The 14,813-nt window shown below is 42.5% G+C and overlaps 1 protein-coding gene across 1 annotated transcript; it reads left to right on the top strand.

The window, feature by feature from the left end:
- Positions 1-2,068: 2,068 nt before the first annotated feature.
- LOC309354362 (vomeronasal type-2 receptor 26-like) lies at positions 2,069-10,280 on the top strand. Its single transcript, XM_081884533.1, has 6 exons — positions 2,069-2,301; positions 4,558-4,840; positions 5,646-6,503; positions 7,229-7,456; positions 8,044-8,170; positions 9,375-10,280. Exons 1-6 carry the CDS (start codon positions 2,087-2,089, stop codon positions 10,271-10,273), a joined length of 2,610 nt encoding a protein of 869 aa, XP_081740659.1. The 5' UTR covers positions 2,069-2,086; the 3' UTR covers positions 10,274-10,280.
- Positions 10,281-14,813: the final 4,533 nt, after the last annotated feature.

Genomic DNA, 14,813 nt, shown 5'->3' with positions numbered 1-14,813 from the left:
GCCACCAAACCAGGATCCAGAATGAGGAAGTGGGTGGGGAAAAGACTGCCAAGCGTCATTGTGATTTCTTGTTCCCTTATCCAAGCAGGCATTTGTGCTGTGTGGTTAGGAAGCTCTCCCCCATTCCCTGATTCTGACATGCACTCAATGATGAGAGAAATCATTCTAAGCTGCAACGAAGGGTCAGTTGCCCTGTTTTACTATGTCCTGGGCTACATGGGCTTTTTGGCCATTCTCAGCTTTGTTGTGGCCTTTTTGGCCAGGAAACTACCTGAGACCTTCAATGAGGCCAAATTCATCACCTTCAGCATGTTCTTGTTTTGTAGTGTTTGGATCTCCTTTGTTCCAGTGTACCTGAGCACCAAGGGGAAATACATGGTGGCTGTGGAGATCTTCTCCATCTTGGCCTCCAGTGCTGGGATATTGTGTTCCATCCCAAATGCTACATTATTATGCTGAGACCTGACCAGAATATCAGAGAGCATTTATTTATAAAGTGAATGAGAGAAAGCAATATTGTTTCAAAAAATAAATAAAGCCGTCTTCCAATCATCCCTTTCTAAGTAATTTTATAGGTTTATTATGTCATAAACAGTATAGAAACATTCATGTCCAGTTTTAGACCTCCTATACTTACAGAGCAGGAAGTGCTATAAAAAGAATGCTGCTGACATATCAGCAAGAATGGTATGTCAGCACAAGTATGAGGCCTATTGATTTCTGTCATGTAAAAAGAAGCAACTGTGAGGGAAGTGTGACTGGATCTCTCTGCACACAGAAGTCTTGACATCCCCGACAGTTTTATAATCTTTAGTTTATTATGATTTACACATGCCTTCCGAGAGCCCTCGTAAATCCTCCCTGGAACTCTCAGTTGGTGCTACTGATCGCCGCTTCCTGCAAAAACACAGAAATCGAGGTGCTTTTATGACCTTCTTATGACGTTCCATTAATCTCCCGAAATGACTTGCGTGCAGAGACTCCTGGGCCCTCTCCGCCTCTGAGCCTGAACTTAACCCTTACAGTTGTTCTGACTCTGCCTGTTCTGCTCCCTGTCCTCCCTCCTTCTGCATTCTTTCTCAGACAAGGTCCCCCTCCCCCTCCGTGGGCTGGGAATGCAAACCTCTCCTATTGTCTCCCTTTCCTCCTTCCTCTACAGAGCCTTCTTCTTCACTCTCAGCCTCCAGCCTTTCCTCTAGCTCAGCTGGTGGGGCTCATGGCAGGGAGCTCAGAGTACTCTGAGGGCTCTCTGACATCAGGGAATAATAGGAAATTTAATGAATGAGATCATGAAGCTTGAAAGGAAGTGTAAAAGCTTTCTCACAATAACAATGCACAATAAAAGTAATGAGAATTATGAGAAAAATTGAGAACATACTGATCAATGAACTTCAGCAAACAAGACACCTCACTCCTAAATCAGAAGGGATAATAGAATAAAATTTAAGGTATATATTTTTCTTTTTAAATTGCTAAACCAGTGAGTACAATAATCAACACACACACACACACGAGAAAATTATGTAATGTGGTAAACCATGACAATATTATCTGTTGCTTACTATAAAGAAACAGAATGCAGTATCTTATGATAGAGACTTAATGAGCAATTCCATAGCAAAGTCTGCTGGGATGAGCAGGGTTAGTATCCAGTGGTTCCACCTCTGATCTATCCAGTACAGGCTGCTTTTGATGAAATGTTACAAACATGCTTTACTCCATTCTGTTGCTGTTCCTCACAAAGGGACCTAGTTATTACCTCATATGTAATTATCACATTTGTCATGACCAAATCTCCTTTGGATAAGGTCCCCATAGATTTTCAGAGAACACAAGCAAAAGTCTTTAACTGGGTAGAAAAACCCTTCCTGCCATTCCAAACAAAGGGTGAGAGAAGAGTCAAAAAACTAGATTTCTGCTTTTCTCTGAGTTGTAAGAGTTGTAAGACAGGATTTTAACCTGCTTGTTGGTAGATAAGTGCTGTTTACGCCAAGGCAGAATATTGTAGTGAGGCTGGTTGTGAAGCAAATGGCCATTTTCCAGATGGAAATAAGGGTGTCAGAAAAGAGAAAACATTTGCCTCAGTATGCTGATGTTTATTCTGCCCATTCTCTTCCTTTTGCCACATACAGTGTGCAAACATACGACTAGTTGTACCATCAGTTATATGCTTAGGATTCCACATGAATACTACTGGCCTGGTGACCTCATCATTGGTGGACTTACCTCTCACCTCTTTGTTGCTTTGGATAAAGAAGACTTCAATGAAATGCTAGCCACACATCAACTGCTTAATCTCCTGTAAGAACTTCAAATATCAAATCACCAGACGGTACAGAATCATTCCCCAACTCTAAGTATATTTGCTCCAAAGCAAGTTCCACTGATTTAAGTGGGATTTACTTCCAGGCAGAGGTGTGTATGTGGGAAAAGATTTGCAGTAGTTGAGGAAGGTGCTGGCACTGGATGTTTTGCTGCTGTAGGAAAAACTGAAGTGTCCCTCAACCCCGACACCTCCCTAATTGAAGATCAATGCCCATTGCCCGCAAGTGCCAGAGAAAATGATAATAATGGTGGTGGTGATGATAAAGTAAAAAAAAAAAATATGCGGAGGGAGAGCAAAAAAAGGAGAATAAGGAAAATAAATTACATCCCCCTTCTGTGTGCAAAGCTGCATGCAGCTTTATGTTGGGGTTGGCTGAGAGGAGATGAGGAGGAAAGTGACAGAGATCTGTGAGTGGAGAGGGGGGAGAGGCATCAAGAGATGAGTGAAAAGGGCTCATTCACACTTAATTTTGCCCTGAATTTTCTAAAGTTCCATGTCTGGAAAGAACAGCCAAAATAGTGAAGGGGTTGAAGCCACTCTCCTATAAGGAAAGGTCGCAACATTTGAGACTTTTTAGTGTAGAGAAATGGTGAGTAAAAGGAGATATGATAGAAGCGTATAAAATGATACCCGCTGTGGAGAAAGTGGATAGAGGGAAGTTTTCCTTCCTCTTTCATATGACTAGATTATTTTTTTGTCATTCTGTGAAGCTGAATGGTGAAAGAATCAGGACTGACAAAAGAAAGTGCTACTTCACACAATGCACAGTTAAATTATGGGATGTGTTGATACCAGTTGTGGTGGTGGTGTCCAAGTGGTGTCCAACTGGCATGGCCCTAAAAGAATATTAGGCAAAGCCATGCAGAATAGGACTATCAGTGGTTGCTAGTTATGATTGCTGCATACTAGTTATGATTGCTGCATACACAGTCTCCATTGTTGGAGACTATGTGCATCTCTCTACAAGTTGTTAGAAATTGTATGTGGGTAGAGCACTGCTGCACTCAGATCCTCCTTTTGGGCTTCTCATAATTATCTGGTTGGCCACTTAGAGGACAGAATGCAGGACTAAATAGGCCTTTGTAATGGTACAGCAGGATTCTTCTTGCTTTCATGTTCTCTGGAAGCCCTGACCTGCTCCACAGTGTGCTGGGGTGATAGGTAGGGGTGGAGAAGGAAACAGAAATCCTCCTGTCTCTGTGTTCTTCTTTAAGCCCTGCTAGCATTATTCCATCCTGATTCAAAAGTGTGTAAAGAAAATGCATTAGCGATGAGATAGGAAGCCCTTCTTTGCTCTGAATATTGAATTGCACCTCAAAAGAGTTTGAAATGAAGATTCTTAAAAGCCCACCTCTCCTCTGAGGTGGACTTCCTCCTCCTCCTCTTCTTCTGGCCTATTTAGTCCTGCATTTAGTCCAAATGAGAGCCAGTGTGGTGCAGTGGTTAAGAGCGATAGACTCGTAATCTGGTGAACCGGGTTTGCGTCTCCGCTCCTCCACATGCAGCTGCTGGGTGACCTTGGGCCAGTCACACTTCTCTGAAGTCTCTCAGCCCCACTCACCCCACAGAGTGTTTGTTGTGGGGGAAGAAGGGAAAGGAGAATGTTAGCCGCTGTGAGACTCCTTCGGGTAGTGATAAAGCGGGATATCAAATCCAAACTCTTCTCTTCTTCTTCTTCTTCATCATCCCAGGTGTTCTTATTTAAGTCAGGCTTAGAACAAAGTCCTGGTTAAAAATATGTCACATGAACTGAAAATGATGAGTTTTTAGAAAGTGTCATCAAGCACATGTAAGACCCCAATGAAAATATCAGTATTGCCTTATTAGGGGTGGGGAAGAAATGGGGGTGGGGGAGAAATTATATTCAGCTCACATTTAAACATGAACCTGCCAAAATTTGCATGCTCCAAACAATGCAAGAACCAAAATACAGCCACCCTTCAAAATTCACACTTATCTAAATTTTGCAATGTGGTTCTCAAGGCAAGTAATGTATATAAAAATGCATATACTGGGGTAAAGTGTCCACAAAATGCATATATTAGTAAAAGTAGCTCGCAAAAACCACATTGTTTTTGTGTCAACATGTAAATATGTGTATATTAGGCAAAATTGCATAAAATGTGTGTATTAGGAGAAAATTGCATTAAAATGCTAAGGAATCTTCATGAGGCCTTAAAAAAAATTCGTAGCATATCTCCGAAGGATACAGCATAAAATTATCGTTGCAGTGTTGTGCCAAAGAACTACCAGCATATTCTGGCCTTGGCCTTTGCTGTCAAGGAGATTAATGAGAACCCCAAGATCTTGCCTAACATCACATTGGGATTCCACATCTATGACAGTTACTTCAATCAAAGGATGACCTACTCGGCTGCTCTGAAACTTCCCTCCACAATGGTACCCAACTACAAGTGCGACACCCAGAAACATCTGATGGCAGTTATTGGGGGACTTGACTTTGATACCTCCATCTACTTGGCAGGCATCTTGGGCGTCTACAAGATCCCACAGGTAAGATACTGCCTTGGGGATTTCACATACTTCCACCATGATCTTTTCTATCCAGAGGTTCTGTACAATAGGTTTTGTGCAATAGAGAAATAGTTATGACTTACAAAGGAGGGCAGTTTGTTCAGTGTCTGGATTCAGGGCTTTAAATGTCAATATCAGGACTTTGAACTGAATCTGGAATTTGGACCATATGTCAAAATTGTGCCAGCTGTCTCTGTACCAGGTTACATGCCGGGGTCCCCTAACCGAACTGAAAATCAAGCTCGAGCAATTTAATACAACTCAGGGAGTACTGCATGGATTGGCGGAACATTTCTGCAACCTATCATTAATTGGGGTATACCCAGCCCACTTTCCCTCAGCTGTGCGGTTCTCTGGCAGCACCCTTAGATCTACCTCAGTTCCCCTGTACCACCTGCCCCATCTCTCTAAAGTGTGCAGCTCAGAACTGGGTTTCTGCAATACTTATTGGCTGGTTAGGCCTGCCCCCTGGGAAATCCCTGGACCCAGGCCTGCCTGCCATTGGGCCAATCTTCAGGCAGGCCTGCCATTCTCCACAGGGGGCCTCCAGATTATTGATATGGGGCCATGGCCAGGCTGCAATGTATGTAAGTGGACTTGCCTAGCCACCTTGCAAATAAATTAGAATGAATGATAAATAAATAGCTGACATCATCTAACCACCCACAAACTTTGTGAAAACAAATCATGGTGAATATTCAATAACTGTCTTTGCCACGACACCCACTAGAGATGCACATACCAATTCTTTGTACTATTTATATGTCCCTTTATTTCCTTCTAGCTCACTTATGGTTCCTTTGCTCTACAGTATGCTGAACAAACCCAGTCCACTCCCTTTTACTGGATGGTGCCAGACGAAGCCCATCAGTACACTGGGATTGTTGAGCTACTTTTGCACTTTGGTTGGACGTGGGTTGGGTTGCTCAGTGGAGAGAATGACAGTGGAGAGAGATTTGTTCAGACCCTGAAACCTCTGCTGTCCCAGAAAGGTATTTGCTTGGCTTTCTCAGAGAAAACCCTGAAAACCACATACTTGACTGAGTATTATGCCATGTATTCCCAGTGGATCCAAATCTATCATGTTGTTATGGAAAGTAAAGCCAAAGTTGTTGTTTTCTATGGAGAAACAAAGTCCATGCTTGGCTTGCGAATAATGGTAGCACTAGGCGAATTGGAAAGTGTGACCAAGACATCTGTGGGCAAGGTATGGATTCTGACAGCACAGCTGGATTTCACAGCATTGGCCTATCAAATGAGCATGGATATGCAAGTCTTCCAGGGTTCCCTCTCCTTTGCAGTTCATTCCAATGTGGTACAAGGATTCAAAGCCTTTCTTCGGGTCCATAATCCTTCTGAGGCAAATGGAAATGGCTTTGTCAAGCAGTTCTGGGCAGAAGTATTTCTCTGTTTATTTCCAAACTCCAATACAGAGGAGCAGGCGAGTGGAACCTGCACCGGAGATGAAAAGCTGGAAGATCTCCCTTCATCTGGTTTTGAGATGAGCATAACTGGCCACAGCTACAGTGTCTATAATGCTGTCTATGCAACAGCACATGCTCTACATGCCATGCTGTTGCCCAAATACAGGGCAGCGGTGGAAGGAGGGATGCAGGATCTTCAAATGCTACAGCCTTGGCAGGTAATGCCTTCAATGAGATACAATTTACCGGTACTTGACATGGACAGTGACCTGGAAATTAGTGTAGATTACCATCCAGCACTCTGATCGGGTAAAATAAATGACAAAAAACGTAAACACCCCAGAATTGACATTTAATTTGTCCTTCCATGCTGGATGTTGGTTAAAAAAAAAGACATTGGATAGGAAAACATTATTTTAAGCTACGTTGCGCTCAACATTTGCTTTTGGAAAGTGACAAAACTAATACAATTATTAAATCAAAAGTAATTACCCCTTGCAACACAGGACTCATCCATACTGCCATGTAATGTAGATAGGAACCTTCCCATACCTCCATTAATTCTCTGCTATCCATATAACAGTCTTCAAATCACTGTCTTCCCACACTTCCCTCCATCAGTCTGGACGTTCTCATTCTATGGATTCATCAAAAATAAAACGGCATGAGAAATTCTGGGTTGAGGGAGGGAAAGGTAGTGATTTTGAGGAGAGTAGCTTTGGGTACCTTTAGATTCTCACTTTTTCTGAAATTTGCTTGCACAAAGCTTACTTGGTGGTCACTTCCACAACCATTTTCAAAACCACCAGACATGTGATCAAGCGCTTTTATTTCTGCAAACCTAATATTCTGGCATGTGCATGGTATGTGCAGAAATTGACCCCAGAAAATACTGACCATTTGGAGGCATTACTTCATAGTTTCTGTTTTCCTTTCAATGCAGATCCATCCCTTCCTTAGGAGTGTCTCCTTCAACAACTCTGCTGGAGAAACGGTATCTTTCAGTGAGAGCAGGGAAGTAGAAGCTGGCTTTGATATTACTAACATGGTCACTTTTCCAAATAACTCCTTTGTGAGAGTCAAGGTTGGAAGGATGGGTTTGGAGGCTGCCCCAGGTCAGGAATTCTCCATTGATGACAACCGAATGGTGTGGCACAGAAGTTTTCACCAGGTGGGGCATAATTCCAACATCCATGAGATATAGGAAAACAAAATATTATGCACTTATCAATCATCAGCCCAGCACATACCTGGTTTTCCAGCATGGTTCAAAACATAGAATCACAGAATCATAGAGTTGGAAGAGACCACAAGGGCCATCGAGTCCAACCCCCTGCCAAGCAGGAAACACCATCAGAGCACTCCTGACATATGGTTGTCAAGCCTCTGCTTAAAGACCTCCAAAGGAGACTCCACCACACTCCTTGGCAGCAAATTCCACTGTCGAACAGCTTTTACTGTCAGGAAGTTCTTCCATTTTCTGCATTACATTCGATGAGCTTCCTGGATCAGGCCAATGGCTGTCTGTGGTAAACCCACAAGCAGGAACTGAGTACAAAAGCTCTATTTCCTCTTGTGGTTTTCCTCTTATGGTTTATTGGGTGCTTGAAGGGGGCTCAAAGATTGTCAGTTTGGTCTTGCCTTTGGAATAAGTAGTTTAGTGTCTTCTTACTTCTAGTTGTGGCTTGGAAAACAGAAGGCAAACATGCTATGAATTTCTGTGTGCTAAAATTTTAAAGTATTTGGTTAAATGGGCAGGTTCCACCCCTTTCTGTGTGCAACCCAAGTTGTCCTCCTGGTTCCAGCAAGGAGAAGAAGGAGGGGGAGCCATTCTGCTGCTATGATTGTGCTCCATGTCCTCAAGGCAAGATTTCATCCCAAAAGGGTAAGAGACACAAGAGGTATACTTTTCAAACTATACGTCATGTTAGAAGTTGTTGAAAAGATTAAGCAAATAATTGGTACATATTATTTGACTGGAAAATGGCAGCAGACATTTTTAGAGAACTACACATACTTCAGGGCAACAGTATTTGGGTTCATATGTTGGTGAAAGGAGTGAAATTTAGATAACCTTTCCATTCAAAGGGCAACAAAACCAAATTTCTCCTCCATTCCTATTGGCAGACAGCCCCCATAAAGGAATATGGACCTTTCCTAACAAGAAAAGTTTTATAAACCAAGATCTCATCTTTGTCAGAGATTAAAATGCAGCAATCAATACTGAGGTACACGGAGCAATGAAATGAGTATAAGACACTTAGCTTCCGTGCTGAACAATTCATAAAAGGATGGTTTCTATTTATTGTTAGCCCTATTGACCAAGTAAACTGCACAATGTAGTTTATGTTGATGACAAGGAAAAAACAGGTATATAAAGGAGAATGCCAAGATCCAGGTATGGGGCAAGTATTCTTTGGTTAGAGAATCCCAGCAGAGATTTAAAATCAAAAATATTAAGAAAAGTAAAACATGGCAATATAAGCTGTTAGAGCTTTAAAATATGCCCTTCTAAGTTCTTTCCAAAAGACCACACATTGGTAAGTTAAAAATTGGGTTACTACTATTAAAATATCAAGTTCGTGTGCATTTCCACACATCAGTAAGAAAACCCAGGCGATAAAACTTGGATTAGCTAAAATAATAAAAGTACCTAAATTATTGGTATAAGGAGCACAAGAATGGCTTGTAACAGCCATGCAGTCTGAGCTTGGAGCAAGTAGTTCAGACATCATCCAGCTCTGAACTTCTAATGTAGACTTAGGACTCGGAGGCTTGATTACCTAGTACCTCCCAAGATGAGCTAAGCCTGGCAGGACAGCTTACTCTATGGTCTTAACCCCTTCATTCATTAATTAGACTTAAGCCTGACTGGTTATCCCACAGCTTCTGGGGAGTTAGCAAGCCAGTACAGAACACCCCACATAACCCATCACACAGCGCTGAGGTGGGTTTCTTGTGCATCACTTTGAATCTAGCCTGTTTGGAATCTTCTGTGATACTCCTAATCTAACCTGAAGAGATACTGCCAACATTAGTAGCTGCTTTTCAACATATCTGAAATCTGAGTGTTTTTCCTCTCTCTCCAGACATGGATGAATGTGTTGCATGCCGTGAAGATCACTATCCAAATAGGGACCAATCACAATGCATTCCAAAGATCACCAGCTTCCTGTCTTTTAAAGAGCCTCTGGGGATGAGCTTAGCATTGTTTGCTCTTTCTCTCTTTCTCCTCACAATATTAGTCCTTGCCATCTTCATTAAACATCAGGACACACCCATTGTCAGAGCAAACAATCGGGACCTCACCTACACTCTCCTCACTTCCCTCCTGCTCTGCTTCCTCTGCCCATTGATCTTCCTCAGCCCTCCAGAAAGAGTCAGCTGCCTGCTCCGACAAATGGCTTTTGGCCTTGTTTTCACAGTGACTGTTTCTTGTGTGCTTGCCAAAACGATCACGGTGGTTCTGGCCTTTGTGGCCACCAAACCAGGATCCAGAATGAGGAAGTGGGTGGGGAAAAGACTGGCAAGCATCATTGTGTTTTCTTGTTCCCTTATCCAAACAGGCATTTGCACTGTGTGGTTAGGAAGCTTTGCCCCATTCCCTGATTCTGACATGCACTCTGTGATGAGGGAAATCATTCTAGGCTGTAACGAAGGATCAGTTGCCCTGTTTTACTGTGTCCTGGGCTACATGGGCTTTTTGGCCATTCTCAGCTTTGTTGTGGCCTTTTTTGCCAGGGAACTGCCTGAGAACTTCAATGAGGCCAAATTCATCACCTTGAGCATGGTGTTGTTTTGTAGTGTTTGGATCTCCTTTGTTCCAGTGTACCTGAGCACCAAGGGGAAATACATGGTGGCTGTGGAGATCTTCTCCATCTTGGCCTCCAGTGCTGGCTTACTGGGCTCCATCTTTTTCCCAAAATGCTACATCATTGTGTTGAGACCTGACCTGAACAGCAAGGAGAAGTTAATAAAGAGGAAATAATAAATTATCCTATCATCTCTGTTTTTATTCTAGTAGAAAATAGGCAATATAATTTCTCATTATCCTTATTATATAACTATATTGTGAGTGTTTTTAGCTGCGATTGCTATGTGCAATTTCTTTAACAATTCTCTGTGGTCTCTGTGAGACAGGTTCCCTAATATTTTTGGACTCCATGGTGCATTTGGAAAACAAGCTGTAATGGATACCATAAAATATTGAGGCCTGACTAGAATATGAGAGAATGATTGATTAGAAACCAAACGAGAAAACAATATATTGGGAGGCATTTTTTTAAAATAAAAAAAGATTCATCTCTTCGTTCCTTCCAAATCCTTTTTAAAGTAAGTAAGGTTTCAGTTGAGCTGCTAGTATCGTGATAAACAAGTCTCATTTATTTCAGCAGTTGCAGATAATATTTGCTAGACCATTTGTGGGGTTAATTTTTACTTAAAGTTTAGTAGATAAAAAAGTTAGGGTTTTTAATGGCCTTATATTTATAAGATGGTAGGTTTCTGGCCACGCCCACGATCAATGGCGGTTGTTCGCAGGCCTCCAGGTGTTGTGAAGAAGTTCAGGCATGGGAGAGGTAGGAAATGAAGCATAAATCCTCTCGATGCTCTCCAGTGGGGTCTGGGGAGTTCACTGCATCCTGCAATGTCAGTGGCGTAGCGTGGGGGGTGCAGGGGGGCCGGCCGCACCAGGCGCAACATCTGGGGGGGATGTGGAAGAGACTCGAGTGCTAAAATACACGGGTTAGGGGGTGCAAATTACTTGCCTTGCCCCGGGTGCTGACAACCCACGCTATGCCACTGTGCAGTGTCGTACAATTCTGTGTCTGCCAATTTAGAAGGCAGAACAGGAGTGATCTAGAAGTGTGTCCTTGCCATGGACAATCCTCTGTTACGGGCACGCTTTGTGGAAGGTTCCTCCTTAATCTGGATAATTGGCATTAATCAAGAGGTGTTGCTGAAGCAACATATGGAAATGGGCTGTAATTAATCAGCTGCCCAAAGAACCAGGATAGTATTTTGAACGGTTTTTGGAAGCTTGAGAATCCCTACAACAGCCATGAAAGGAAAGGGGGAGGAAAAGGTGCTTTGCGCTTTTTTATGGTTTTCTTTTTGTCCTCCTGTCCTCCTCTACACAATGAAGAGGTGTGTGTAGTTGCTACTTAGAAAAGAGAGGGGGTGTAGTTGGGGTGGGGGCTTCCAATTTATTCTCTACAAGGAATTTCATAAGGTTTTGCTGTGCTGCCCCCCTCAGCTGAGGGTGAATGGATTTTATTTGTGACCACTTCTAAAAGGGGGTGTTGCTGGGGGAATGCAGTGGGGAAAAGAAAAAATGACCCAAAGCTGGGCAGTTGTTGAAGGGAGGCTGAATATGAGGAAAGATTTTGCTGTGTGTTGTGTGCCAAGAAGGAACTGCAGAGGGGAATTTAATGGCGGAAGTCTGGAAAGTTCACTCTGCCAGTTATTTATGGCTGCGGTTCACATGTTAGTTTGATAACAGAGGAATGGAATGGAATGTGACCGTGTACCACTCAGACAATTACTGAAAAAATGGAACAACAAGAGAAACAACAGAACTCTTTCAACACAGCAGGTCTGGAACAAAAATGAAAATGAAAGAGTACACATGTGAAATCGATTATAAAATATATAAGATGTAACCGAGGTTGCTGTTTGTAAGGTGAAAATTAGACAGCTGGAAGAACAGCTTAATGACAAGTGAAGGATGTCAACTGGAGACAAAATAAGAAAGGAAGCAGCTAAAGGGGAATATGGTTGCAACAGGAGCAGGAAACCTGATTTTAAGAAATTGAATTAAATTTAAATAATTTGGTTCCTTTTGTAACAATTTAGAAAATTAATAAAAATATTTATATCATTTATGAATGCAGCCCACCTTCATATTACAGTATATTATGATATTTTAATTTTACCATTTTTGTTTTTATTCTGTTCGGGTCTATAACTGCATAATAAAGGGACCTGTATTTTCAATCCTGTAAAGAGTGTGTAATTTGTCCCTCCCCTCTGGCTCTAGGCCTAAAATCATGGAAATCACACTTTTTGGTGGTGTGCGTGCACACACACACACACACACACACACACACACTTCTATGTGCGTTTGTGCGTGTGATTGAAGTGGTATATTAAAAAGTGTCTGCATTTGCAGTAAGGAGGGTTGGAAGAAGCTGTCAATTTTGACTTTACCAGTATCTCATGCTTTCCATCTTAAATTCAGTTCTGCACAGTTTTTTGCAGCAATCCGTGATTCTTTTCATTTAAAAAATCCTCATGAAAACTCTGAAGCGTTTTAGTGTCAATTTCTCCTAGTAAACACATTTTTCAATAAAGTCACAACACTTTTGCAAGTGTTCACTATGCATTTTTTGACACTTTCCCCAATGATACCGGCTAACTGTATGGGGCTGAGGACAGCTCAGCCCCTCCTCCCCCAGTATGTGGGGACAGGGTTGAGCCCCCCAACCTTGAGGGGCTGAGCCCTGGCAGGCCTCCCTGGCAGGCCTCTCCACCACGGTGAAGGTTCCCACCAGGCTTCCCTGCTGTGTCAAAGGCATAGCTGTCAACTTTTCCCTTTTTTAAAGGGAAATTCACAAGAAAAGGGAAATGTTGACAGCTATGGAAAGGCCCCACTGGGCAGAGGGCCCCTTCCCAGGCCTTGTGGCCTCCTGACGACACACGTGATATCGGTGCCTCTACCTGTAAAATATGCATTTTTGTAAACATTGGTTTAAGAACAACATCATAATTTTTGGATAGATTTCTAAGGAGGGTTGTGTTTTGATTCTCATCAGTGGCGTAGCGTGGGTTGTCAGCACCCGGGGCAAGGCAAGTAATTTGCACCCCCTAATCCGTGGATTTGCGCCCCCTAACCCTAACTCCCAGATGTTGCGCCCGGTGCGGCCGGCCCCCCTGCACCCCCCACGCTACGCCACTGATTCTCATATCGTTTCAGGAAGTACAAATCGGATCGTGAATGCCCCCTGCCCTGAATTCCTTGTAGTCAAATAACCTATTTATTTACTTCTCTTCTTTATATGATGAATCTTTAAAATATACATCCAGGTGTGTGATTCATCCTCCCAATCTCAATATACATTGGTTGAGAATAAGCGAAGCAATTTCCCCTTCTCCCTACAAAACCAGACGTTCAGATGGACTGGTTCGAGACATTTTGGCACCCAAAGTGAACTACAAAATGCCCCCCCAAATGCCAGAGAAGAAGGGGCACTTTTTTGGTCCTGTAAAGGGACAGAAACCTCTTTGAATGAAACATCACAAACATGTTTTTTCGTCATTTGTTTGATGCTCCTGATGTAAAGAGACCTAGTTATTGCTTCACCTGTAATTATCACTCTGGTCATGACTAAGTCTCCCTTGGATAATGTCTCAATAGATTTCCACAGAACACCAGCCAAAGTCTAAACGAGAATATAAAAAAAACCCTTCTTGTGATTCTAAACAAGGGAGAGGGCAGAGGAAGAGGAAGGATTTCTGCTGCTGTCTTTGTCAAGTTGTAGGATAGGATTTTGTTGTCTTTGTCCATGGAGTTTGTCCATGGAAATCAGCCCTGAGTGCTCACTGGAAGGACAGATTCTGAAGCTGAGGCTCCAATACTTTGGCCACTTCATGAGAAGAGAAAACTCCCTGGAAAAGACCATGATGTTGGGAAAGATTGAGGGCACAAGGAGAAGGGGATGACAAAGGATGAGATGGTTGGACAGTGTTGTCAAAGCTACCAACATGAGTCTGACCAAGCTGCAGGAGACAGTGGAAGACAGGAGTGCTTGGTGTGCTCTGGTCCATGGGGTCACAAAAAGTCGGACATGACTAAATGACTAAATAACAACAACAGGATAGGATCTTAATCTGTAAATTGGTAGGGAAGTGCTGTTCCTGTCAAGGCAAAAAAATTCTACTGAGGGTGGTTCTGAAGCTAAGATTCATGTTCTAGACAGAAATAAGGGTGTCTGATGATGAAGGATATTTGCCTCAGTATGCTGTTGTTTATTGTGTCCATTCTCTTTCATCTGCCACATTTGGTGTGCAAACATACCATGATTTGCACCATTGATGATCTGTCCAGAATTCCATGTGAATACTACCAACCTGGTGATATTATAATTGGCGGACTTGCTTCCCATCTCTTTACTGCTTTTGACAAAGAAGACTTCACGGAAAGGCTAACTACCCATCAGCTTCTTAATACCTTGTAAGGACATGTCAAAGAATCAGCTGGTACAGAAACATCCCCCAAACCTGAACATGCTTAAATTTAGCTAGTTTAAGATGGAAAGCCCTTCTCTATTCTGAATATTGAACTTTATCTTAGAAAGTTTGGGGGGAGGGGTCTTGAAAGCTCACCTCTCCTTTGAGGTGGAGATTGAAGAGCCCTAGATGTTTTCATCAAACTCAGACAAGATTTATAGGATACTCCTAGTTAAAAATGTGTCACAGGTCAGAAAATTATGAGAACTACTCCATTAAGCTTGGCTACCTACTTCTCAGCA

The sequence above is a fragment of the Podarcis melisellensis genome, assembly GCF_964234715.1.
Source record: "Podarcis melisellensis genome assembly, chromosome: 13".
Lineage (NCBI taxonomy): Eukaryota > Metazoa > Chordata > Lepidosauria > Squamata > Lacertidae > Podarcis > Podarcis melisellensis.
Note: the sequence above shows the minus strand (reverse complement) of the source record. Positions and strands in the feature narration are given on the sequence as shown.

What these genes read in the sequence shown, in the direction of transcription:
- LOC309354362 (XM_081884533.1), top strand. Translation starts at nt 2,087, where the DNA reads ATGCTGATGTTTATTCTGCCCATTCTCTTCCTTTTGCCACATACAGTG. An exon ending in CATCAACTGCTTAATCTCCT is followed by an intron (nt 2,302 to 4,557) that starts GTAAGAACTTCA and finishes TTATCGTTGCAG; the next exon opens with TGTTGTGCCAAAGAACTACC. An exon ending in GGCACAGAAGTTTTCACCAG is followed by an intron (nt 7,457 to 8,043) that starts GTGGGGCATAAT and finishes TTAAATGGGCAG; the next exon opens with GTTCCACCCCTTTCTGTGTG.